This window comes from Mastacembelus armatus, chromosome 17 (assembly GCF_900324485.2).
Source record: "Mastacembelus armatus chromosome 17, fMasArm1.2, whole genome shotgun sequence".
In the NCBI taxonomy this organism is placed as follows: domain Eukaryota; kingdom Metazoa; phylum Chordata; class Actinopteri; order Synbranchiformes; family Mastacembelidae; genus Mastacembelus; species Mastacembelus armatus.
The window spans coordinates 11,327,128-11,351,049 of NC_046649.1; the positions used below are offsets into that span (position 1 = coordinate 11,327,128).

The 23,922-nt window shown below is 39.9% G+C and overlaps 1 protein-coding gene across 4 annotated transcripts; it reads right to left on the reverse strand.

Annotated features, from left to right (window-relative positions):
* Positions 1–10,603: 10,603 nt before the first annotated feature.
* LOC113134239 (phosphatidylinositol 4-phosphate 5-kinase type-1 gamma-like) lies at positions 10,604–23,386 on the reverse strand. Of its 4 annotated transcripts, XM_026313498.1 has the most exons (18): positions 23,124–23,386; positions 20,142–20,170; positions 19,939–20,028; positions 19,685–19,815; positions 19,449–19,566; positions 17,758–17,910; positions 16,882–17,181; positions 16,539–16,747; positions 16,379–16,462; positions 15,792–15,840; positions 15,506–15,590; positions 15,188–15,361; positions 14,065–14,221; positions 13,882–13,950; positions 13,241–13,790; positions 12,440–12,514; positions 11,593–11,676; positions 10,604–11,465 (listed from the first exon to the last, which is right to left on the reverse strand). In XM_026313498.1, exons 1-18 carry the CDS (start codon positions 23,212–23,214, stop codon positions 11,463–11,465), a joined length of 2,451 nt encoding a protein of 816 aa, XP_026169283.1. In that variant the 5' UTR covers positions 23,215–23,386; the 3' UTR covers positions 10,604–11,462. The 4 variants fall into 4 exon arrangements, with proteins under 4 accessions (XP_026169283.1, XP_026169284.1, XP_026169286.1 ...); XM_026313499.1 differs by lacking the exon at positions 12,440–12,514; XM_026313501.1 differs by lacking the exons at positions 11,593–11,676; positions 12,440–12,514.
* Positions 23,387–23,922: the final 536 nt, after the last annotated feature.

Sequence of the window (23,922 nt, forward strand, 5' to 3'; positions counted from 1 at the left end):
AGGGATAAAAAGGACACAGTTTAGGGCTGAGTCAACACTGACCGATGGTAGGCTAAGCAGCAGTCATTATAACCCTAAAAGACACTCTTCTTTTTATTGAGGAGAGCTGATCAAATTGAATCTTTCTGTCTCCGTGTCTCAGTGGGAGGCGATTGTGTGTTTTTGTCCCCAGATTAGGCTGGATATAGAGCTGGCTAATCCTGCTCGCTCTTCCATGTGGGAGTGGCGGTGGGGTGTCTTTGCTGCGCGGCCAGCCGTAATCTAATGGGTGTGAGATTGGGCTTTATACACGTGCACGCTCGCTCACACACAGCCGGAGGCACACAACACAAAGTCTAGATTTGTTTCAGGATTAAAGGCATCACCTCAGTGACTGACATAATGCCACAGGCATTCCCACGGTAACCCTGATGAGGTTGTCTGTATGTGTGCGCTTGCGTGTGAGAGGCTGTGTGTGCCCAGCATATGTGTGTAGCTGTATTTCTAAATGCTGTTGATGAGAAATAAATGGAGAAAAGAAGCAGGGAGAGCACAGGGAAACAAGGAGACAACTCTGTGCACACACACACACACACACACACACACACACACATACACACTACTCAGTCCCACTAGAGAAGCAGCTGCCCAAGTTGGCAGGCCATGTCCCTCTCATTATTCTGGCCAGTCGCTTGTGTCCTGGCTCTCTCTTCCCTGCTGCTGCTGGACAGGTAGCATCTGACACACATTAGCCTGCTATTAATGACTTCTGCTGCAGCCATTATCATACACTTAGGAAGAAATATCCCCAGGGTGCCCTTTTTGCAGTGACATGCATTATATATCCAAAACTATCCAATTTTCTCCAAAGTTGTGCAAGCGAAGCAATGTTTTGATAAACCAAGTCTTGGCTTCATTTAACTGAGAGCTCTTTACTTTTTTCAGTTTTTATTCTCTTGACAAGATCCTTGTTTGGTTTCTTCTTTGTCATTTGTGTCTAATGGTACCTCAAGTTAAATCCAGTAGGTCCATGGGGTGCTTTCAGAGGTGACGTTCAAGGAATGTGGGTGGGTGTAGCCCACGGACCTCCCACATCAGTTTCATTGTTTACATGTGATCCCAAAGGGAATACCACTGAGATTAACATTGATCCTACAAGTCTGTGCACAAACAACGCAAATACCATCTCAAGACCTCCAGCAGGTATTCACAACCTTTCTTCTGCTCCTCATAATCCAGCTTAGTGTCTGACACTGCATCTCTCCATCTTTAGCCTCGAGTAGATCCATAAAATAATATTCCTTACAAGCGTTTGCCTTTCCAAACCATGCTGTGGTCACTTTGTAGAGGACCATGTAAACAAGCCTGATACAGAAATATAAGAATATGCAGATTCAAATTAGGCCTTTGTCATTAAAAGACTTCCTTTTAGATTTATGGAAAAATGTTGCTGCTGTGGTCAGAAACACTGTAGAGCTGTGTACCAACAAATCAGTGCTGTCAAAGTGTCCTTGATCAAGACACTGAATTTCAAAATGTTAATTAACTGACAGAAGATTAGACTTTCTGTAAGTATGGAGGAAAAACATCTGTCTCTGAACACCTTACAATATATGGCTGCTTCACTCTCAGGTTTGTGTGCACTCCTGAGCGACACGTTCCCCAGCAGCCTGCTGGTTGGTGCTGTACAGGTAGCGGACAGTAGGTTTATCAGGACTTTTGCACCAGTTGGAATAAGACTGTGAGAGTGAAAAAAACAATAGCAATTCTGGCCCCTTTTAGTGCAAACATTTTGACTAGTGGAGCTTCAAACATGGATACATGGTTGAAATAGTATTTTGATAAGTACATTTTTCTAAATTTGCAATTCCCTATTTACACAAAGCATGCAACTCTTCTCCCTGATGATTGTTATTAGAGGTTCCAAACTCTGTGCAATGCAGTTCTTTCTATCTTGTAGAAATACACAATAGACATGTAATATTTAAGAGGAGGTAGTTTCTGCACAGGGCAGTGGCAAAACAGGCCATTATCAGAGTACACAACAGACTCAGAGACGGGGTACCTGACAGAGAGAAATATTGCCACTGATGTTTGCACTGAAACTCACCTCACCCTCACTGTGTATCCATACATGTGCTTCTGCATATTCTGTGCATTCAGCCATGTCATCCAAATTCAATATTTAAGCGCACCTCTGCAGCTCTGCAGGCTTCTCTACAAAAGCGCCAGGCTGCATTTATTTTCCGTTCCAACGTAAGGAATGTCAAATTAGTGAAAGCCCCGCAAGCAGGCGAGACAGACTGTCAAGAGATGGTTAGAGGGAAAAGGTGGCAGAACACCGGCAGGGAAAGTTTTGTCCTTCATCAGCCCTCCATCACTCTATCCCTCCCTCTCATTAAGGATGGATAGATGATCAATAGGAGAGAAGCGGTAGAAGGGGATTAGGATTAGAAATCGATGACTTTGTTTTCTTCAGCCTGCCAAAGATAAACACTGCCTTAAGACACTGACAACACAACACAGAGACTTTTCATAGCTTTTCATCTGCATGTGAGAGGCTACGACATTCCCTCTGTGTGGACAGAGAGACATCTGTTCGCAGCTTCTCACACTGAGTTAAAAGGAGATGTTTCGATCTTTTCACGAGATTGGGAAAACTGGGGGGTGGGCTCTGATCCAACTTGGTAGTATTCTTCTACAGTTAGATGCAACCAAGACTGTGATGGTATTTTGGACTTTTTGTTTGGTACACTCCAGCACCCAGATTCTTAAAATGCACATGCTGAACCATGTGTGGGAGATGCAGGTTATATATCAAAGATCAGAGATTGACTGCTAGTCCACACCAAATCACCGTTTCAAGACTCTCTGAGAATAACTGGAGATGACTGATGAAGAGCTAGTATCATAATAGGCTCGCTGCAAAGAGAAGTGATGCTCCTAAAAACCTGAGTGGGCTGCAAGGAATGAGGCAAGGCATTCTGGGTAGGTGAGGCTTCACCTCCCACACAGAGATTCAATAACATACCCCCTGCTTTGATCTGTCTCTTGCTCCTCTTCCCTGTCTTTTCACATGCACACACACACACACACACACTCTCTCTCTCTCTCCGTTTGTTGTGGCTTTCGCCCCTCTCTCCTTTGAAAGAACAAAGGCATTTGTTTATGTTTCCTGCAGATGAAAGCGCAGCTTTGTGACGGCCCATTTCACCCCAGGTACAGATGCCGCAGCTCCATTATTTCTCAACTTCTGAAATATTTTTAAAAATGACACCTTGATAACTCTGTCTTTGTGGTCATTTGTATTTAGTGCCTACTTACTTCACTTAAACAGTTTTTGTTTGTTGTTAAGATAATCACGATGACATTGTTCCTATTCAAAGTTACAGGTGTCTGAATCTCAAATGCAGTACTGCAGTCAGACACATGAAGAAATTAATATCTTTCATAGTCTGAAATTCATGAGACTGGACAGACAACCGGAGCAACCTCAAGTGGGCCCTTTCCAGACCAACGCAGGTCTGGTGCTGCCATGAAACCCTTATTTACCATCAGAGCTTAAAGATTAAGGCTTTTGATATACAGGTACTTTGGTTATTGTCAACACATCAATATGTTGTCGTACTTCTTTAATTCCTTTCATATGTGTAATAAAGCAGCAAAAACAAATTCCTGAGACAGCTGAACATAATGGATTCTCATACAAGAATTGAGAGTGTGTTTATTTGGGACTATTTTAAGGGGTGGATTAATACATATTTGATGCTCTAGTAAGTATTTACGACATGTGCGATTGTTTCAAAATACGGTACCTATGGTTTAATGTGGAAGCATGTCAACCCGTGCAACACTGTGTTTCACTGATGTGTTTTAAAGTTTTTGAGAAAGCAGCGTAGCTTTATAGCACAGTTTAATAAACCCCTTTTAAGCTTAGGATATGACAATACTTCGTAGGAATAATGCATGTTTGGTTTTGGTGTTGTGATGGGATTTCTTGACAATAAGAAAAAAATAACTTCAGTAACCTTATCCTTTAATAATTTTCTACCTTACTCAGTCAGCTGCACCACTGGCCTGGTGATGGAATATCCTCCTGGCTGAAAATCAAGGAGAAGGAATTGAGGAGGCAGGAGAAGGAGCAAAAGGATTAGCTGCATGTGTCTGTGTGTATTTTCAGAGCTAGGAGGACAAAAAGAAGAAGCTAGAAGGACATTTTCATTCCAGGACAATCGGGCAGGTGGCTGCTGTCCTTGTCCATTACACATTCCATCATGGCCCAACATGGCTGACTTGTCACCCTGAGTGACATTCACAATGCTGGTTTACATATAGAGCACACACACACACACACATACCCGTTTTTAATACATGGTGGGGCCCCATGACTGGGACAGTCCTTCTTGGATCCACCCTTTCTGAATGGTTTAGAGATGTGATTTTAACTGCTAAATTCATGTTTTTTTCCATGATGAAAGTTACTTAAAAAAATGGAAACACCATAAATTTTTGCCCTGACTTCTGCTGCCCTATGGGTACCATACCTGACTTTTGGCCCCTGCAGGGAACCAGACATGTTATGTATGTATGTATTCTGGACCACATTTCTTATGACAAGCATCTAAATATCCTATGTTGGATTGAAAGGATAATAATGCATTGTATTTGCACTGAATCACGATACCATCTGCCAGCGTTCTTTGTCCAAAATACGATTAGTTCTATATAGTATTACATTAATGTTGGGCAAACAAAATTAAATAGGTAATAAAAATAATGGCAACTTCTCTGGCCTCTGTACCAGTTAAGATTCTTAGTTGAGACATATTTAACATCCATCCATCCATCATCTATACCTGCCTATTCCTTAACCAGGGTCACAGGGATCTGCTGGAGCCTATCCCAGCTCTCTTTCGGGTGGAAGGCAGGTCACCAATCCATCATAGGGCCACCTAGAGACAAACAACCACACACGCACTCACACTCACTCCTATGAGCAATTTAGTCACCAACCAACTTAACATGCATGTTTTTGGACTGTGGGAGGAAACCGGAATACCTGGAGAAAACCCACGCAAGCACGGGAGAACATGCAAACTCCACACAGAAAAGCTGGGTTGCGAACCCATGACCTTCTTGCAGTGAGGCAACAGTGGTAACCACTCTTCCACCATGCTGCAGCATATTTAACATTATTTCCAAAATGTAGTTTGACTATATAGTAATTTTGCATTTTTATTTGCTGTTGCTTCACTTTCATATTTGTTATTCTTAATTTGATTGTATACATTTTTAAATAAAATTATTTCAAAACTGAATACTGGTTTATCAAATGGTCTCTAACATGCCAGAAATTATTTTATAAAAGAATAAAAAAATTGAGGACTTTTCTACCAACTACAAGTGTACTATGTACAGTATTTCCAATGGATCAGAAAGTTTCCAAAATACAATTTTTTAGAAAAAAAGCACCTGATAAAGCAAAGAGCTTTATTTATTTGGACATGGACTTGTTTCTGAAATGTAAAATGAATAAAATTGGAAACCACTCCAACTTTAGCCACGTTTCTGACAAAAGGCCACAGTATAAGCATTTGTATGCAACTGTTTGTAACAAAAATAAATCTGAATTTTGTCCACATTCTTTCAGTTTCTGAACACTGAAAACACATTTTAACAGGTTTCAAATGAATGGAAAGTGCAAAGTACAATATGCCAAGTGCATGTTCATTTCATCCTTGCACTTTCATGGCAAACAGCAGTGATGCAATTTTTAATATAGAACTTAAGAGCTTGCCAAGTTCTGTTTCTCAGTACCCTTGGAGAAGCCTTGATACAGGCAACACAGTGTGACTTTCCTGGTACTTTGCCAGACTCTATAAAGACAGCTAGTCTTTTCCACAATCTGAACTTCTTCATGGGACCACGCCTCCTCTTTGAGGTTTCTAAAAAAACAGATAAAAAACAGAATTAAACCAATTTAAAAGATTTAGCAATCACTGAATTTTACTAATTTGATCAAATGTAATGCGTATTTCAAACCATAATCATAACCGGGATGCTGGGACACTCATAATAACAACAAAATGCTGTGCTTTTGCAAAATAAAGAAAGCAGACGGTGCGCTTTCTGTCTTCTCTGTCTCTTCAAAGACACAAATAAAACAAGCTGAATCTCAGGGAATACTTGCCTCAAAGACATGATAAATATGCATAGAAAGCTTGAAATGTCTTCTTTTAAATGAAACAATTCAAGTTGAAAGAAAATAATCTCTTTCCATGTAATCTATATGAAAGTAAGGAGCAGTACAGTTTCTCCTGTCTCACCTCATTATAACTAATGTGATCCACCCTTGCACTGATCACAATGTTCATATTGAAATAATATAAGGTGAGCCAGGTAATTATGTGCACGCTTTGGAGAAATGGCATAAATCGTCAAGCTTCATCATAGAATTTACTTACTTTTTCTGTGCATTTGAATGATGGCACGCTACACTGGTGAAGGAGCATTTTGGATGGTTCTGGACAGCGACAGAGTTTACTTTCTCGTCAGAGGAATGACGCAACTCAAATGACGAACATTTGCATCTGCATTGCATTGCATTACAGTAATTCCCTCTCAACAGCTCAAGAAAAATATGTCCGATATCAGAAAGATTTGACTGGACTCTGAAAAATTCGACTGGCCCAATAAAATACAACTGGTCTCTGAGAAATACAACTGGTCTCAGAAAAATACGACTGGTCTTATAAAAATATGACAGTTCTACGAAAAACACGACTGACCCAATAAAATACGATAGGTCCAATAAAATATGACTGCTATTAGAAAAATACAATTGGTACAAAAAAAAAATACAACTGGTATTAGAAAAATACAATTGGCATAATAAAATACGACTGGTTTACGAAAAACACGACTGGCCCAATAAAATACGAGCGGTCCAATAAAATACAACTGGTATTAGAAAAATACGATTGGTACAATAAAATACGACTGGTCTCGGAAAAATACGACTGGTCTCTGAAAAATACGACTGGATTCTAAAAATACGACTGGTCCAATAAAATACGACAGGTGCAATAAAATACAACTGGTGTTAGAAAAATATGATTGGTACAAAAAAACACGACTGGCCCAATAAAATATGAGAGGTCCAATAAAATACAACTGGTATTAGAAAAATATGATTGGTACAATAAAATACAACTAGTCTCTGAAAAATACTACTGGTCTCTGAGAAATGCGACTGGACCAAGAAAATATGACTGGTTTCTGAAAAATATGACTGTCTTCACAGAGGACATCAATAATCATACAAAGATGTCATTTGCAGTAGTACAGTACAGTTACCAGTAGAGGAATTATTTACAACACAGAAAAATCAACTGTGTACATTTCATTTAATTACAGTAACTTACAGTGACTTATCTGTGCCTAATATTTAGAAACAAAGAAACAATAACATTAAATCCTCCCTAAACTTCTGAAAAATATATAAGCAGAAACTTTGACTCATTCTTAAAAAATGCACAGCTGTTATGGATTCTATACTGAGGTAGAGCCTAAGCTAACACTAACAGCTCTTTGGTTTTCATGTTGGTTATACCTCTAACTATAAATGCAGTATGCACAGGCAAAACACAAATCTGAAACTGAGCATAGACATTCATCTTTTGATGTCAAATGTTTTCAGTCTACAGCAAAAATAAAGGAAGTTGCCTCTTTTCCAATACTTTTAGAGGGGAGTCTATATCAGCATACAAACAACATTCAGTGAGTGTGTTTCTTTCCCAAGAAAGTGGTCAGGTATAAAACACTGAATACTGTTATTAATGGACAATACTAGTAAATTTAGAGGTCAAGCTAGTCACTGAAATTTACCTTTTATTAGAAGATCTATCTGACATATTAATAAAACTATACACATCTCTATATATGATAAGTTTTTACTATATACTGTATAGCTTTCTGTTTAGATTAAACTTTAGAATACAGTCATTCAGCTGTTTGTATTATGCTGTATACACACTTACTTTTGGATAAGGACAATAAAAGGAACAGTTCTGACTGACAAAAACATAGGTGCATCAACATGACAGCAGATAAGAGGACTGCAGTAGGTCTACGATACACAGGGACAGTGTGCCTGTTTCATCTGCAGCCCATGGATATTTTTATAGCAAAGCAACCTCAAAGTTTCTCCTTTGTCAACATTTTTCACAACACAAATGAGCGCAAGTCCCTGGATGCGGAATGATGTGCCTGACTGGCCGCCTGTTCTCACTGAGGTCCTCTTTGGTTTTGGGAATGCAGGTGAAGATCTTCATGGCGGCTGGCCATCTTCCAGAACCACTGTCAGATTGGATAGAGCAGCTGAGCTGGACAGACGTTGACAGGTCTGAATACTCGCAAAGGGACTGCTGGATTTCTGAACAGCTTTATGGCTGAGTATATCTGTTGCTTGGTGGCATCGCCGCAGCAGCTCATCATGTTTCACCTACATGACACACCCATAGCTCTTTGAAATGCATTCATTTTCTTCTAACTGCTATGTACTTCTTAATATTCTACACTGGACAGCAAATCATAAAACTGAAATGGGTAATTTTTTTGACAAATTGTTCTCCTGCCCAGTTGAATTTTTCCAGACATGCTATAAATACACCACCTGCAGTGCACTGTACTGTGCATCCACCTCGTTGTGCCTTTCAAAGTGCTGTCACTGTTACACCTTTGGCGGTTGTAGCTTCTCTGCTCCTCAGCATTTTCCACCAGCTCCTCTGTCTTACTCTGCTCCAGGCTTTGATTTTCTTCCGAGGCAAAAAAATACTGTCAGGCAACAGCAGCTGGTCTGGTCTTTTGACACAGGGGGGGTGGAGGGGACACAGGACAAGTCTCAAGTATAATGGAAAATTATATATGATATGGGTCTATTCTTGTGCTGTATATTAAAAGCTGTATCGCTAAGTATCAGCTATAACTGCCAAAATAATTCATCATTTTGAATGTAGTCCATACATAAGTCAGTCCTAACCTGTTGGCACAGTCAGCACTGCACAGAAGCCGCAGCTGTTCCACTTCAGCCTCCAGCCACCACGATCCTACAGCCCTAGGTATGGGAGTAACTTGGCTGGGTGATTGAGCAATTTTGATAAAAATATTATTTATATATGATATAATTATAATGTTATTTTAAATGTTAATTGTTGCTTTAGGTAAATTTAACAATTACATCCACGATATATATAACTTTTGTTATTTGTAATTTTAAAATTTGTGGTTTTAATCTGCTTTAAATTACATAATGGTAATAACATGGGTCCCCTTGCTGATTTTATGCAAATTAATTTCATATCATAAAAAGACTTTTCATATAAAGTGCACAGACTATAATAATTTTCATTAAAGTTTTCTCATATGCACACTTTCACACTTTGTCAGGAAAATGGGCCTCACCAATGCCAATTCACATACTTGCAATACCATCCACGACCACTAAAGGCACTGTGTGAAACACACGTCTGGAAAATCTACCCTTTCCCTTAATTTCTTTTTAAAAAAAAGCTGCACTAGGCATATCAGGAGGCTGTTTTCTATTGATTGCAATGCTTGTGCAATGCTGACCGAGACCTGGACCCCATGGAGAAAACTGGTCTCCACGGTGTGAGTGATATGTCAGGTAGTGGTCCCCGCCACAATAGAAAAACAAGAGCACAGATACACACACATACACTGTACACAATAATGAAGTTAATGCAGAGACCCTTCAGTATGATGTGGAGGGGTGAGGTATGAGGCTATAAGTACAGGCCTCTCTTTGATGGTCCATTAAGAATACAATAAATTGAATTGTGGCCTATAGGCAGCTTATAGATCAGCATGTGTCTTTGTACAATTTCATGTTTAAGTGTAAGTAAGAGTGACACAGTATTCATAGCTCAAAAACCAAGATCTGTCAGAGCTGAGAAAAATGTTTTTGAAGACATTTTGGCACCATCTAGTGGGATAATTATGTAAATATCACTAAAAGCAAATATATTCTCTTTTTTTGGCAGGTTTATAAATCTGATCATTGTAGAAAAACACTAACAACAATTATTATTTACACAATATAATCTTTATTTTCTTTTAGACAGTGACAGATACAAACACTACTGTCTAAAAGACGGTAACTTCAGTAAATAATACAGTAAACAATGCTCACCACTACCAGAAAGTTTAATCATGGTCAGTCTTATTGCAACAAGCATCACCACATATGGAAGAAGAAAGCTATTGCTGTCTTTTCTCATCGAACTGTACATAAAACTGAAGTGTCATCTAAAGATGTGGGATATTTATTATTTCACATTTCTCACAGACAACATGCTTATAGCTGGGTCTGACTTTCATGGCCTATAACAACAAATGGAAGTTTGACAAATACGAAGGACAGAAACATCTTATACTTAACATCTCCCCCAATCACACATCATATGCATGCAAACACATGCACAGGCATACACATAAAGGGCACATCCAGATTTACATGCATGTGATTAAGAACACACATGCAGCTTATCTACAATTTACAAAAGATAATTGGATTCAGTTTTTTTTTTTTTTGTCCTTTGCTCACTTGATGTCGTTGCTCTAAATAATGAAAAGGTGCCGCTATTGTTTTAACTCCGCGTTAAAGATTTATTTACTCAATAAAATATTCTCTTATTTTTCAGTTTTTTAAAATTATTACATGTGACCGAAATGTCAAAAAGAGTTATGAAAATAGGTTTGTCAATAAGGCATTTTGAACACAACCATTCATTGTCAGATCAGTTTTTTGAGTGGACCTCCAAACATCAGTGGATAGAGATGTGTTTGAGTGGGGCTTTACACAATAACTGATGATAAAATGACAAAAAATACAAAATTTCAGCCACATGTACGTTGATAAAGTGCTAATAAAGTTATACACAGTCCCTAATGAAAAATAAATGCATGAATAAACTCAAACTCAGTGAAAAAGAGACTGATAACACATATGTCCATATTGCATAGCCAGAACTGTGTGGTGTGACTCAGTAACACTAAAAACCCCCACAGCAGGCATTTTGAATGCAACAATACCTGACTCATACCCAAATCATTCACAGTGCCAATCAGCTGACTGTACCATGTGGTTTATTTCTCTCCATGGTGTCAGTCAAATTGCCCATGATTTGCTCCTTTATGACGTGTTTGCATACAATTTTATAATTGCTTCTTTTGTTCTGCGTGTTTGTTTCAGTTTATATTTGTATCTTGATTCTTCACTTAGATGTGTTTAAGTTCATTCCTTTAGCCTCTATCACAGCTGGCAAAGCAAGTTCCTACATGCAGCTTGGGCAACCAGGATTAAATCTTCATAGTGTCCTGGTGACATGAATTTAAATCCTCACAGCTTCTGCACATTGACACATTATTTTTGCTCCACCCATCACTGATGCCTCCACTCTGGGTTACTGAAAAAGAAATAGAGTGAGAGAGACAGATGATTAATATGAGAGATGCTAATAGGAGCATAGCAAACAAATGTAAATCTCCTGTTCTATCAATTAACTCTAGATGATGAATGAACTGCACACGTACTGTCTCACTCTCCCCATCTGAGGCCCTTCCAGACTCTGAGCCGTAATGCAGAGGAGAATACACCCAGCCCCGGTCCTCCTGAGTCTGAACCAATAGAGGGCAGCAGTAGAAAGTAGACAAATGGGAAGATTGGTTGGAGAGAGGAAAATTTATCATTCCCCAGACAAGCTGCACACAATTTTGCATGCTGGGGACTCCAAAGAGACCTAAATTAACTGCAGGTAGTGTGCAAATGACCAGACTATGATTGCTTACTACTGTTAGACAAATGTACTTTTCGTTTGTCATACTTTAATTAATTCCTTCACATGGAGACGTGTCTCTCATTACCTGAAAGTGCAGTTTAATCTAAAAACCTCAGGCATGATACAAAAAATTAGAAACCATGTTTTCAGGTACTTTTAAAAAGTACCAAGTGACAGGTATTTCATTTTAGCCTAGAACTGACAACATTAATCACCTCTTCAGCTCCTCTGTGCTACAGGGTGGAAGCTTGAGGGGGTCACTAAAAGCACAGAGACCACAGAAGCTACAGGCAACTAACCGTAGATACAAGCTCCTCAAACATTTTAATGTCTTTCTTTATGTTAATGTGTTGCATAGAGATGCATTCACCATAAATGCACAAGATGGTCCTTAAGAAGCTGCAGCTTTCATACAGAACACCTTTGTGCAGACTTTAATTAAACCCATGTAAAATGCACTGTAGCTTTATTCTTAAGTACTTCAGAAGATCCATAAGCAATGGTGATTGTGACAACCCAAACGGAACAGTTACCTGCATTACAATGGGTTGTGGGAACATCTAACATTACAAATGACTCTGACTACCTGTGCGGTGACTTACATTGTAACTTGAGCTAGAGTTTAGCTTACGACGGCCAAGAACTGGAGAGTACACCCAATATCTGCCATCTGCATACTGATAGATGGACACACACACACAGATGAACTTAAACACTGTATGCATATGATGCGCACACAGAAAAATAAAGGAAATTCAATGTATTAATATACAACAAAGGAAAAATGTGACGGATGATGAGAAAACAGAAGTGGTTATTATAGATAGGGAGAAAAGAATGCGTAGCTGGAGAATGAATGCAATAATAGAACAAGAAATTCACACAAAAGAGGGAATTATGTTGCGCTGTGCATAACATTGGCAGGGCGCATAAATGCAGATTGACAGATTTAGATACATCATGCTGTGAATGAAAGACAACCCCAGTGTTTTGCTGATACATTCAAAAGCATGAACTATGACTGGTGGCAGCCTTGTGTTTCAGAAAAAAACGGTATTTTGGACAGCAAGAGACACCCTGTAGTTCGTGCAAACACACACTCCCCTCACCATCATAACTCTACCACGCTGTCCTGACTGGGCCACTGCAGGAGACCCAGTGGATCAAAGAAAAACAGAGGAAGAAAAAAGTATCTTTATTCTCTGAGCATGGACTCATTCATAAATGTAATGGCAACATGTATATGTAATTTTATGTCTTCTTATTGTCTACTCTTACTGTCTTCCATGCTTATGCCAAATTCACCTTTCATTTCATTATGGCTTACGTGGCATGTGCCTCACCATCCTCAAAAAAATGTAAAAATAATCAAATACTAAATCCCAGCGATAACCATGACTTACAAAGTAGATGTCGGACACCTGCACCTCCCCATCCAGTGAGTTGTGGCTGCTGGACACAGACAGGTGACTGCACGGCGGACGCGGACCCTGATGAGGCACCTGGGGGCTCGGAGGGACGGAGGAGGGAGGTGTCGAGGGGAGACGGTGAGAGGTGTTTGGGGTGGAGGAGTGAGGAGATGTGTTGCAGATGGGAGTAAATGCCGAGGCAGGAGGGAGGGTGGTGGTGTTAGGAGCTGAAGTGGGAAGTGTAGATTGTCCGAATGAAGGACAGACTGGAGATGAAAGTGTGGAAGTGGCTGTGGGAGAGGTGAGTGGTTTGGTGGATGGACGGATGGATGAACAAAGTGTGGAGGATGACTGTCCAGCTGGCTGAGCAGTGGAGGAGGAAGACACAAAGGAAGGAGGAAGGGTAGAGGAGGAATATGCTGAGGATGGACTGGAAGAGGGAGGAGTGGAAGAAGCAATGACACGGGGCTCACGATCAGGTGACAGATGACTGGGGGAGGTCATTTCTGTCATCTGTGTGAGCTCTGTGCTCTTTGGGATTTTACTGTATCAAGAGACAAAGAATACTGTTAAAATACTGCTATAAAGATAGTTATGGATGTTTCCTAATGTGCTGCTGCTGTACATGTATGTACCTGAGCTCCACCTCCACTGTTATGGTGTCCTGCTTTTCCTCATGAACCTCAACTATCTCCTTCTGTGACCTGAAAGTATGTGAGAAAACAAAGGTCAGGAAAGGTGTAGATAACAGATGAGAAAGGGTTAGGGTCATCCCACTAAACTAGTATGACTTTTCAAATTCATATAGTTATTCTCACCTAGCCACACATGGTGAATGAATGTGCCTCCTGCAGCGTGGGTGCTCTGGTGTATCAAAGGGGGAGGTGGGTAAGGAGTTGTTAGAGGAGAGTGTGGTAGCAATAGATGCTGTGGTAGCATCTTCAAATGAAGGAGGAGTACAGGGTGGCTCTCTTCCTGAGTGGCATAATTAAGAAATCATGAGCCGTGTCAAAGAGGGATAATACAGAAAGAAAACAGACAGAACAGGCTTTAGTAAAAAAAATAACTAAAATTAAGCATCGGGAAGCATACACATGTGTGAGTCCTTAACTATTCACTTCAGCTGTATAACACTATACCTCAGGCAGTCACTGATGAGTACTGTCCCAGAGCTGCTGATCTGCTGGGCAACTCTACTCATCCATCCATCATTCATCCATCATTCATGCATCCATCACCTATACCCATTTATTCCTATTTAGGGTCACAGGGATCTCCTGGAGCCTATAACTCTATTCATCACAACTTTTATTTCATTTTCTTTGCTAATTTACGCAGTTAGCCTGATTGCATCTTCAGATTCATATTCTTTTAATTTCTTATCCCCATGAATACAACTAAATACGGAGGTAAACACAGCATGTTTACTTTTGATATGTCCTTTGCACTCAAGGTAGCTCTTTATTCTAGTGCTATTATTAATGGCATTTCTCACACACTATACTTTTCTAAAGTGTTTATCTAAGCACATCTAATCTTGATTTTTTAAGTTTCACTTTTTCTTTAATCCTGTTGCTATTGGGGATATTCTGCTCCTACACATCTATTTCTCCCCAGGGATCATTATTTGTTAATTTGCTTTAAATAGAGAGTGAAGCACTTAACTGTGGAGCATTGGAGATAATAGCGTGCCAAGTTCAGAAATACTTAATACAAAGAAAATTCTGCATGCACCAGTTCATGCTTAATTTTCTACTACAGTTTTCAAGCAGCATTAGCATGTTGCATGGCTGTTTCCTCACTATTGAGGGCAACTAACCTTTAAAAACAGGGACAAAAGTCTAAAGACATTGTCCTCAGACTAATGAATTCAGCTGCTTTACATTAAATATCACATTTCCACTTGACATGTTGACTGGTGTAGTTTACAAGAAGTCCTACCGTTATCCTCCAGCATGGGGAAGATGCGAGCTCCACGTAGATTCTCCAAGTTGTCCAGGTTTTCCTGTCTCTCATCACTCAATGAGGGGCGCTGCCCAGTTGAACCAGTTCCAGCACTAGACTTGGACATGGAGAGAGCCCCTCTGCCCCTCTTAGACGGAGAGGATCGCAATGCTGTGAAAAAAAGGCCACATCTGTACTTTCTTTCCAGAAAGTAAAACATGCAAATTAATGCAGAGGAAAACTAAATAATTAAGCATTGTTATCATTAACTATAACAGAGGTGTTTATATATTTCATGCACATTTGCAGACTCACAAGAGCTCTTCTTGAAGACAGTGGTGCTACAGAATTTGTAAAACCTCTCAGCATAAAATCCAGGTCTGTGAACTGACACTGTGTCCTGTTGGGTGAGACAGAGGCCGCAAACACACAGAGTATAGTAAATATTAATAATGTTCTCATAGACAGCTATTATGGGGATTAACTCATTACATAGAAGACAAACATAGCGACAAAATAAGAGAAAATACTGTATGGTTTCATAAGGTTTGCTGTGCTTGGATACAGACTATTACATATCAGTCCTGTGAAAGCTACTCACCCCGTCATGGATGAGGGACTTCCAGGAGTGCTCCAGTTTCTTAATCAGTCTGTCAGACAAGACAATTAAATTACATATTTGAATTTATTCAGTGACTTACTGTGGTTACCTCGCAACTCAGGGCTGAATGTGTGGCTACAGTCCCATTTGCAATGTACATTTTACGACATAGTTTTAAAAACTGGATTTAATATTAAGCCACTTATACCACTTTATATCCACAGTAAATAAAACCTCTAGTTATTTTATTATCTTTATTATTTAAAGATATTATCATAGGTCTTTTTCTCTCTCTCTCCATCTTTTTATGTTCCTTGCTGACACATTGCACCTGAATTACTGGGATCCAGTTTCCTGACTGTAAAACTAGAGAATAATCCAACTTTTACTTAATGTGTTGTCATGTCAGGCTGCGGGTTGAGGGTTAGGGTTACATTTTCTTAAATGCATGTAGATGCTTGTAATACTATTATAGTCACTTCTGCCTGTTAGTATTACCAAATATCAAAGAGCTAATATATTTGCTTGCTAATATTACATGGCTCAACCCTATAGATTTTTTTACCTTCAGCATTTTTGTTTCCCACCTGTACGACTGCAGAATGTCAATTATTCCAATGAACAGTAGGAGGCGCTCTCCTTTACCACCAACGGCAGGAATACCACCCATGCTACAAAGAGACAGACCATTACTATCATTTGTCTAAAAGTGGTGATAAAGGCAGACATTATGAAACAGTGACTTACGTGTCATCGTGGTCCAGTGTGTCCCTGCATGTTGAGCCTCCCTGTATAGACTCCATTGCAGTGGAATACAAGGCTCTCTGGGCTGCAGGCCTCTTCTCATCCCCACCTCCTGCAGGAGAACCCTGTGACTGTTGTTCTCGTTCTGCTTGGGTCTTGTTGTGGATCCCAAGCAGTAAACTGTAGTCCATAATCTTAAAACTCTCCAGAACCTGAAATGAAATGTATACATGATATTTCAAAACATTTCCAAAGCTCATAAGAAAATTACAATTTTTTCAGTGTGTGCCACAAATAAACACATGCATTACAAACACCCCTCCCCACCCCCCCTTCTCTCTCTCACAAGGCAGTCTCGCTGCAGAGTTTTGACCAGTGCACTGTACATGTCCTGGTCTAGAGTGAGGCCATCAGGAATGTCGCTCAGAAAGTCCAGGTCTTTAAAAGTAGGTTTGGACTTGTCTCTTTCCTTCTTGGAAGCTCGCCTCTTGTACGTGGAGCCCTTGAGATCAAACTTGAGGTGCATGCGTACAGAGCGTGGTAAAATATTGTTCATCACAACAACTCTGATGTTCTTGCCCCCACACTGGACACAGTAGAGGCCAAAGAACTTGGGCAACAAAGTCCGAGGGTTCTGGTTCAGGTTCTGGGGACAGATTGACGCAGCAGGTATTAGCAGAGAGACAGGGAGCAATAAACATGTTTTATTTAGAAGTTGGTATAGTCACTGTGTTTGGCCCCCCTAACATACACTTTGTTGCTCAGTGTGACTCGCCATAAGTCTCACTAATGTATCTCTATGTTGTGCATGCTTAGCCTGTTAAGGTGTACTTAACCTGGGTCTCAGTCCAGTACAACCTCTCTTGTCTATCACACAGGGACCTGCTGGCATCACTGCAGACTGGGGCCAACACCAGGGGGTAGGATAAGGGGATAAGGATGACTACAAGTTTCAGCTGCTGCTACGCAGATGCCCCAACCCCCACACGTTCTAATCTCTGAACAGACTTACTACTACTAAACCAACAAGGCTTAATTTTACAATTAGAATTACAATTTTCAAGTTCAGCAGAAATTCTTAACACTGATTCAGCAGAAATGTAACATTTGCAGGAGATACGTTTGTAGTTTAAAATGACTAGATCTCTAAATTAGTTTGTTTGAACCATTTATACTAAATATTAAAGCTGCAACTGAAATGGTTCTGATGAATGAGACTTACCATATAGTATCCAGGAAGCAGTTTTTGTAGAAACTCGGCCTCCTTGTGCTGTACAGTTTTAATGATAAACTCATCATCCCTAGTTACGTAGAATATGGAACCACTAGCTCCTGGATTTGTCAACTCGATCAGTGGTTCATTACATAGAGAATACTAAACAGAAAAGACACAGAGGGACAGAAGCAGATTAGATTTTAAATTGCTTTTGCTTAAAGGACGACAAATTGACCTAAAATTGATGGAAAGAATGAATCGTTTGACCATCTGACAAAGAGGGCTGTTGCAAATGTCATTAAATGTCATTTGCGAAACGTTGTTTGTTTCACCCAAGCTTGTAATTTCATCGTTAAGGGCATTTCACTGTTAATATCGCATCCAACAGAGCTTTCAAATAGCCAACCAAATGGCGAATATATCTACCCACTCCCATGGCATTGCTCATCAGCAGAAAAAAGGGAACTGTCTTTTAAGAGTGCGAGTGCATTGACCCTGCTATGCACGAAAAGGCTTTCTGGATGTAGGTGGGAGGAATTACACATTGCTAGGAGTGTAGACTGCACTATATTATGACATTTATGCCCTAACATAGTACTGTATTAGTACTCTTGGTGATGTTATTAATTTCACTATGGAAATGTTTCGCTTGGCTGGTCCTGAATACTGTCTGCAGTAGCAGGAATTGTGTTAAACTAAAGGAAACAATATTAAACTGCACATGCTGTAGCTAAACCGAAACACTTACACTCCAATAGTGACATAGAGCCAATAGGACTTTAATACTGCTAATAATAATAATGAAATCAGTTCTGTAAATGTGTTTTGAGGCTGGAGAGTTACTAGAAAAATAAAGTTAAGAAAGTGCCCATAGCTTTTTGTTGATTTAAGTAATTCAATTGTCTATGGTTTAGTCAACACAATGCAATTATACTGGTATGCAGTTCCTCCACATGCAAACACAAATGCAAATTACTTTCTGACTGCCTCCTGCAACTACTTGGAATTTAAAAAAAGAAAGCTTTAGTCTGCTAATCTCCCTCTGGCAAAGCTAGAATGTGAGCTTAAAGGTGAAGTTGAGTACACTGTAGGTCACCTTGTGAGTGTGCATGTGTGCATTCATCAAACCATGCAAAATGTGTGAAGGAATATTCAACAGTTCTTTTTGTGTTCATGTACGTGCCACAATATTGTCATGGTTTTGGCCATTTAACGTTCATCCTAATATCAATAGAAGGCTGATGTGAAAACCATGAGACAAATCTACAGTATATCTATCAAGGGCATATCATACAGTGTGACCTATTAGCCCAGGAAATAAAATGTAACATGCACGTGATACAAAACACAGATTTTTGAGATCGATAAACTGACAAATTTCCAGGTTTAGCAGTGTAGTTGGGTACTGCAGCTCTACATATATTTTAATAGAAAGTTGTCTATTGCTATTACCTGATGGAGTATATAATACTCACCTACGCTGCCTCAGTTCCAACTATGTAATTGATATTATGATTTGGCAGTTCAATAAAACAACAAAATAACAGGTTTAATGTTAACAGCTGACCATTATAGGTGATGTGCAAATGCTTCAATGGTGATGTTTTATGTCATAGCACTTCGCTTTTACTGCGTTTTATAAGGCATTCAGATATTCTCAATGTATTTTGAGTCATAAAAGAAAATAGAAACGTCACCAGGTAGTCATCGGGTCGGATTCCAAACAGCTCTCTGAAGTAGCGGAAGGCCACAGGGGCATAGGTTTTAAACCTGAAGTCAGGGAAATGGTGAGCTGGTGTGAGGTTACTGCCTTCACTGTGTGGAGCAAAGTAGAAGAGTAAAAGGACAAAAGATTATATTGGATACTTGGCGCACACATATTCACATGAATATATATATATATATATATATATATATCCACTCACAAACACACCTGGGGAAAAAGATGCTTTCAACCACGTAGAAATCCTGCATGAGGACATCTCTCTCAGGCTTGGAGCTGAGGTTGCCAACAGTATATCCAATGCCCAGCTGGATGGCTCCTTTCAAAGCAGAGGAGGTGGTCTGGAGGAGGAGCACAGAGAGCAGAACAGCAGTGTAAGATGTGGGTGGAAAGTAGGTGATGAAATCGTGATGCAAAACCAAACTAAAACCTAAAAGAGAGACGGATGAAAACGAAAAGCCTACCTTCTTGTACGTTGTCTCTCCAGAGGCATCTACCCTCCTGTGGCCAATCTTTTTCTCATGGGCTGGGCCTGCTCCAAAAGGGGACGGCATCTGGCACGGAGAAAGATGTCAAATTAGCCCTGCAGCAAACCAATACAGACCAAAGAAGGGAAAGCAACTAAGAAAGTAACACAGCATGTGTATAATGTGAAGTAGCCCCTCACCTCTGTTACCTGCTCTTTCTTGGCTGGATCTGTGGACATAGAGAGGGAGAGAAGGTGCAGGAGAAATTGGTTGTCAAGCACCAAGATCAGTACGTTATTTAACATGACGTAGCAGGCACTGTAGGCTTTTACACCACACTCACATTTGGGATGGTGATTGTTACCCCAGATGTAGTCACTAAACCCACTACATGAGACTTATCCTACAGCACTATCAAAAAAAAAACCAAAAACAAAAACCTCCTATTGGGGCACATACATATTCTCCTATTTATGTATTTATTTAACATTAATTTAGCAAGAGCATTGTGTTTTCATCTAAAACCTTTGACAAACACAGAATACCCACCAGCTTCAAGTCAAACAAAATCAGCAGAAAAACTGCTCATGATTTGAAGAAATGTACAATGTGCAATCATTCAATATGATAGATAGATATGATAGTAGATAAATCTACACATGATCATCCAAATATGTGACAACTGGAAAAACAAATGTTTATTTTATGTTACTGTTTATTACAACCTAAAAGCTAATTCAACAGATTCCATACTAATTTAACTTTGTCAACCTTGTGCCAAATAAATTGGTGGTTAACTCACCAGCAGAAGAAGTCAATACCTAGATGTTACAGGTTGTTTAATGTTTGATAATCCAGAAAAAAACAAAACATGCAGCAAAATTCCTGACTAAACCAAAACCTGACATTGAGCATTCAAAGCACTGCAGCATGCAGTCAGTGTTTTCTATTCCTGGATCAGTCAGATTTGTACAGGGAAGGTAAAAACTCTATTGGATTGACTTCCTCCCTAATCTTAGTGCTGTCATTGGCTGAGCTCGACAGATCACACCATCAACCAATCACACAAAAGGATTAGGAAGAATCTTTCTAGCCGACACGAAAAATGGAAGCTGACTGTATCTGTGTGTAGAAGAAGATGAGAGAACAGGAAAGAAAGAAGCAAATGCGAAAAGAGACAGTTCCGGTATTTAACAGCACCACAAACGACTTGGTTTTCATCTAAATTTCAGGTCATGTGAGGGGAAAGATTAAGGAAGTGCTGCTGTCAGAGCAGGGCTAATGACTCTATAAACCATGTTAAAGCATACACTGTAACAGATGTTGCTGTAACTAATGCAAAACACAATACATTAATAGTTAATGTACAATCTAATTAACTGTATAATTATGACCTGTCACAGATGGGCCTGTAGATGCAAACACTGCAAGACTCATATAATGTGAACTGTCAGAAAGTCAAACTAACATGTGACATATTTGGTTATAAACACTGACAACAGTAAAAGCTAATGGCTCTGTGAGCGGCAGAGCAGCTTAATACTAACACCACCAAGCAAACATACTAATAATGACACTGTTAACATGCTGATGTGATGCAGATATAATATTTACTATGATCATCAGTGTAGTTTAATAAGCTTGATATGCTAACATTTGCTAATTAGCACTGAGTATGTCTGAGGATGGAACAACATTAGTTTTTCAGGTCGTTTGGCATAAACCAAAGCACTAGACAAATTCTATTAAAAGTCAGGACATGCTGCAGTTCATCATAGGGAAATTAATATTTGTACCAAATTTCATGACAGTCCATGCAATTGTTATGGAGAGAATGGTGAAGAATGATTTTGGTGCATGAACCAAAACTTGTGAAAAGAGTTAGACAACCTAAAAATAATACAATGGCAACAGACTTCAGAATATGAATGCACAACCAAAAACATGTAAATCGTCATATAATAGATTCCTTGATTTCCTTTCTTTTGGACATCTTTGTGCAGTGACAGGACACACACGCCTGCCCACACCTGTAACCTGCCGATTAATTCTGCATCAGTGCCTGTCAGGCACAACAATGAGAAGGAATATCCTGCTGCAGGGATTAGGGTCAGGGTGGAATAATGTGCCACTGAGCTGCAAGCAACAAACAAGACAAAGTCACTATGGCATTTTTAATAACTACCTACTACTATCACCTGTAAAACCAATCCAATTGAACCGGGCTGCACATTTACTGAAAGCTCACTTAATACATATAATCTTGTAATGAAACTCCTTGTGTCAGTGCTAAAGAAATATGCCTTGAGGCTTCTGTGTGTCATAGTGAAGAGGATTAATTTATCTCCCTTATCATCTAAGAAAATGGTGGCTTGTTGCTACTAAACATAGTGGTAGATGCTGCTGTCCCGAGGCTGTCTGCACAGGGGTGGAGGTAGTAATCATTTGTGCACAAACATTTCATGTAGCCTTTCTGAGTATACACACAACCATGAGCATGCATACAAATTGCTGGACCTTGAGCTTGTTAGTGGATAGACATGTTAGTCTGTAACATTTGAATATACACATCATAAACCTGTCATGCATATCAGTACTGCGCATTTTTAGCCATGGCATCCCAGCTCGGAATTGATCCTCACAGGGGATTAGTGTGTGATTTATGTTATAATTCCATATCAGATTACATAAAGCAGTCCAGATTTAGCTGGGCAGAGGAAGAGAGACATAGGAAAGTAATAAATAAAAATTATGAAGACAGGTTGAGAAAAGGAGTAAAATGACACTACAGTGTATGGTGAGCAGTCTGCAGGTGTCATACAGAGATATAGCTGATGCTCTAGCATAAAATTGACTATGCATGTGTGAATGTAGCCTGCAAGTAAATGGCTTCACACTCATTCAGGCAAAATGAAGCAGATTGTTTTTAAATCAGGCCTTGTGGGACTGTGTGTGTACGCACACCCTGTGTTTCAGTAGGACACTGACACTGTTAACTACAATAGTCTGAATCTACCTTAGTGGAAAAAATGTGATCCGTTACATTCGCATATAGTAGGATGCTGCTCACTCAGGTCAACTTCAATCACCAGAGGACCTGCGGTCATCAGAATAATAGGAACACCTGACACGTCTGTCGTTAAGTGACCAAAACTCTACAGCTGACTGAAAGTCATACAAACCGCTGTCGCCCAGGTCCAGCTGTAAACAGATGCCGGCCGCTGCCTCGCTCGTTGTCCCGTCATCCTCGGTTTCTGCAGCCCTCCCGTCCATCTCCCGGACGGCTCTCGGTAACGACGCACGGCCGTGTCCTTCCTCAGTGGGAAGCAGATGCGGCGGCGATATGCGCTTCGGAACAAATGACGAATTGTAACATTTCACCTTTAATATTCACCGCTAAAATTACAGCCTGCTCAGCTCCATGAATGCGTACTTGTCGCTGCGACGCGTCCAGAGCCAGCGGTGCCGATCATCTCTGCTGCTGCTGTGCGTCAGCTTTCTCACGCAACGGCTGGTGCGCGGCGTGACGCTGGTGCTCGGATCACACAAGTGACTCGCAGTTACAGCGTCATCAAACAGTGTTTGCTGGGAAGGGAGAAGCCATGTTTGACGTTTTCATTTATACTTATAGGCCTGTATCTAATGGGGCCAACCACTGTATGAAATCCCACATGTTAATCTGTTGACGGTCGCACTATTTGCTGCACTTTGACACCATTTATAGTACAGACCAGACAGACAATGTGTTATCAGCTTTTTACAAACAGCATTAAGATGTCTACACGTGATTAAGAATTCGTGTCCACTGAAATACATAAGCTTATTACTATATTTGACTTATCACGGTTTTCATATTTGAACCACAAACAATCCACTGCATCTATGCCAATGACTGTTTGTCCTTACAGAACCCTGCGCTACTGGGCAGGCAAATAATAGTGTTAACAGGACAACACTTTAGTTAAGCTAAAAAAACAAAAG

Bases quoted from the DNA above. Each gene is read 5' to 3' on its own strand.
- LOC113134239 (XM_026313498.1), bottom strand. From the start codon at position 23,214: ATGGACGGGAGGGCTGCAGAAACCGAGGATGACGGGACAACGAGCGAG. The intron at 19,567-19,684 runs GTGTGTTTGTGA...TGCTCCACACAG, and splicing joins GAAAGCATCTTTTTCCCCAG to TGAAGGCAGTAACCTCACAC. The intron at 16,463-16,538 runs GTAAGTCACTGT...GTCTCTTTGTAG, and splicing joins ACACTGGACCACGATGACAC to CATGGGTGGTATTCCTGCCG.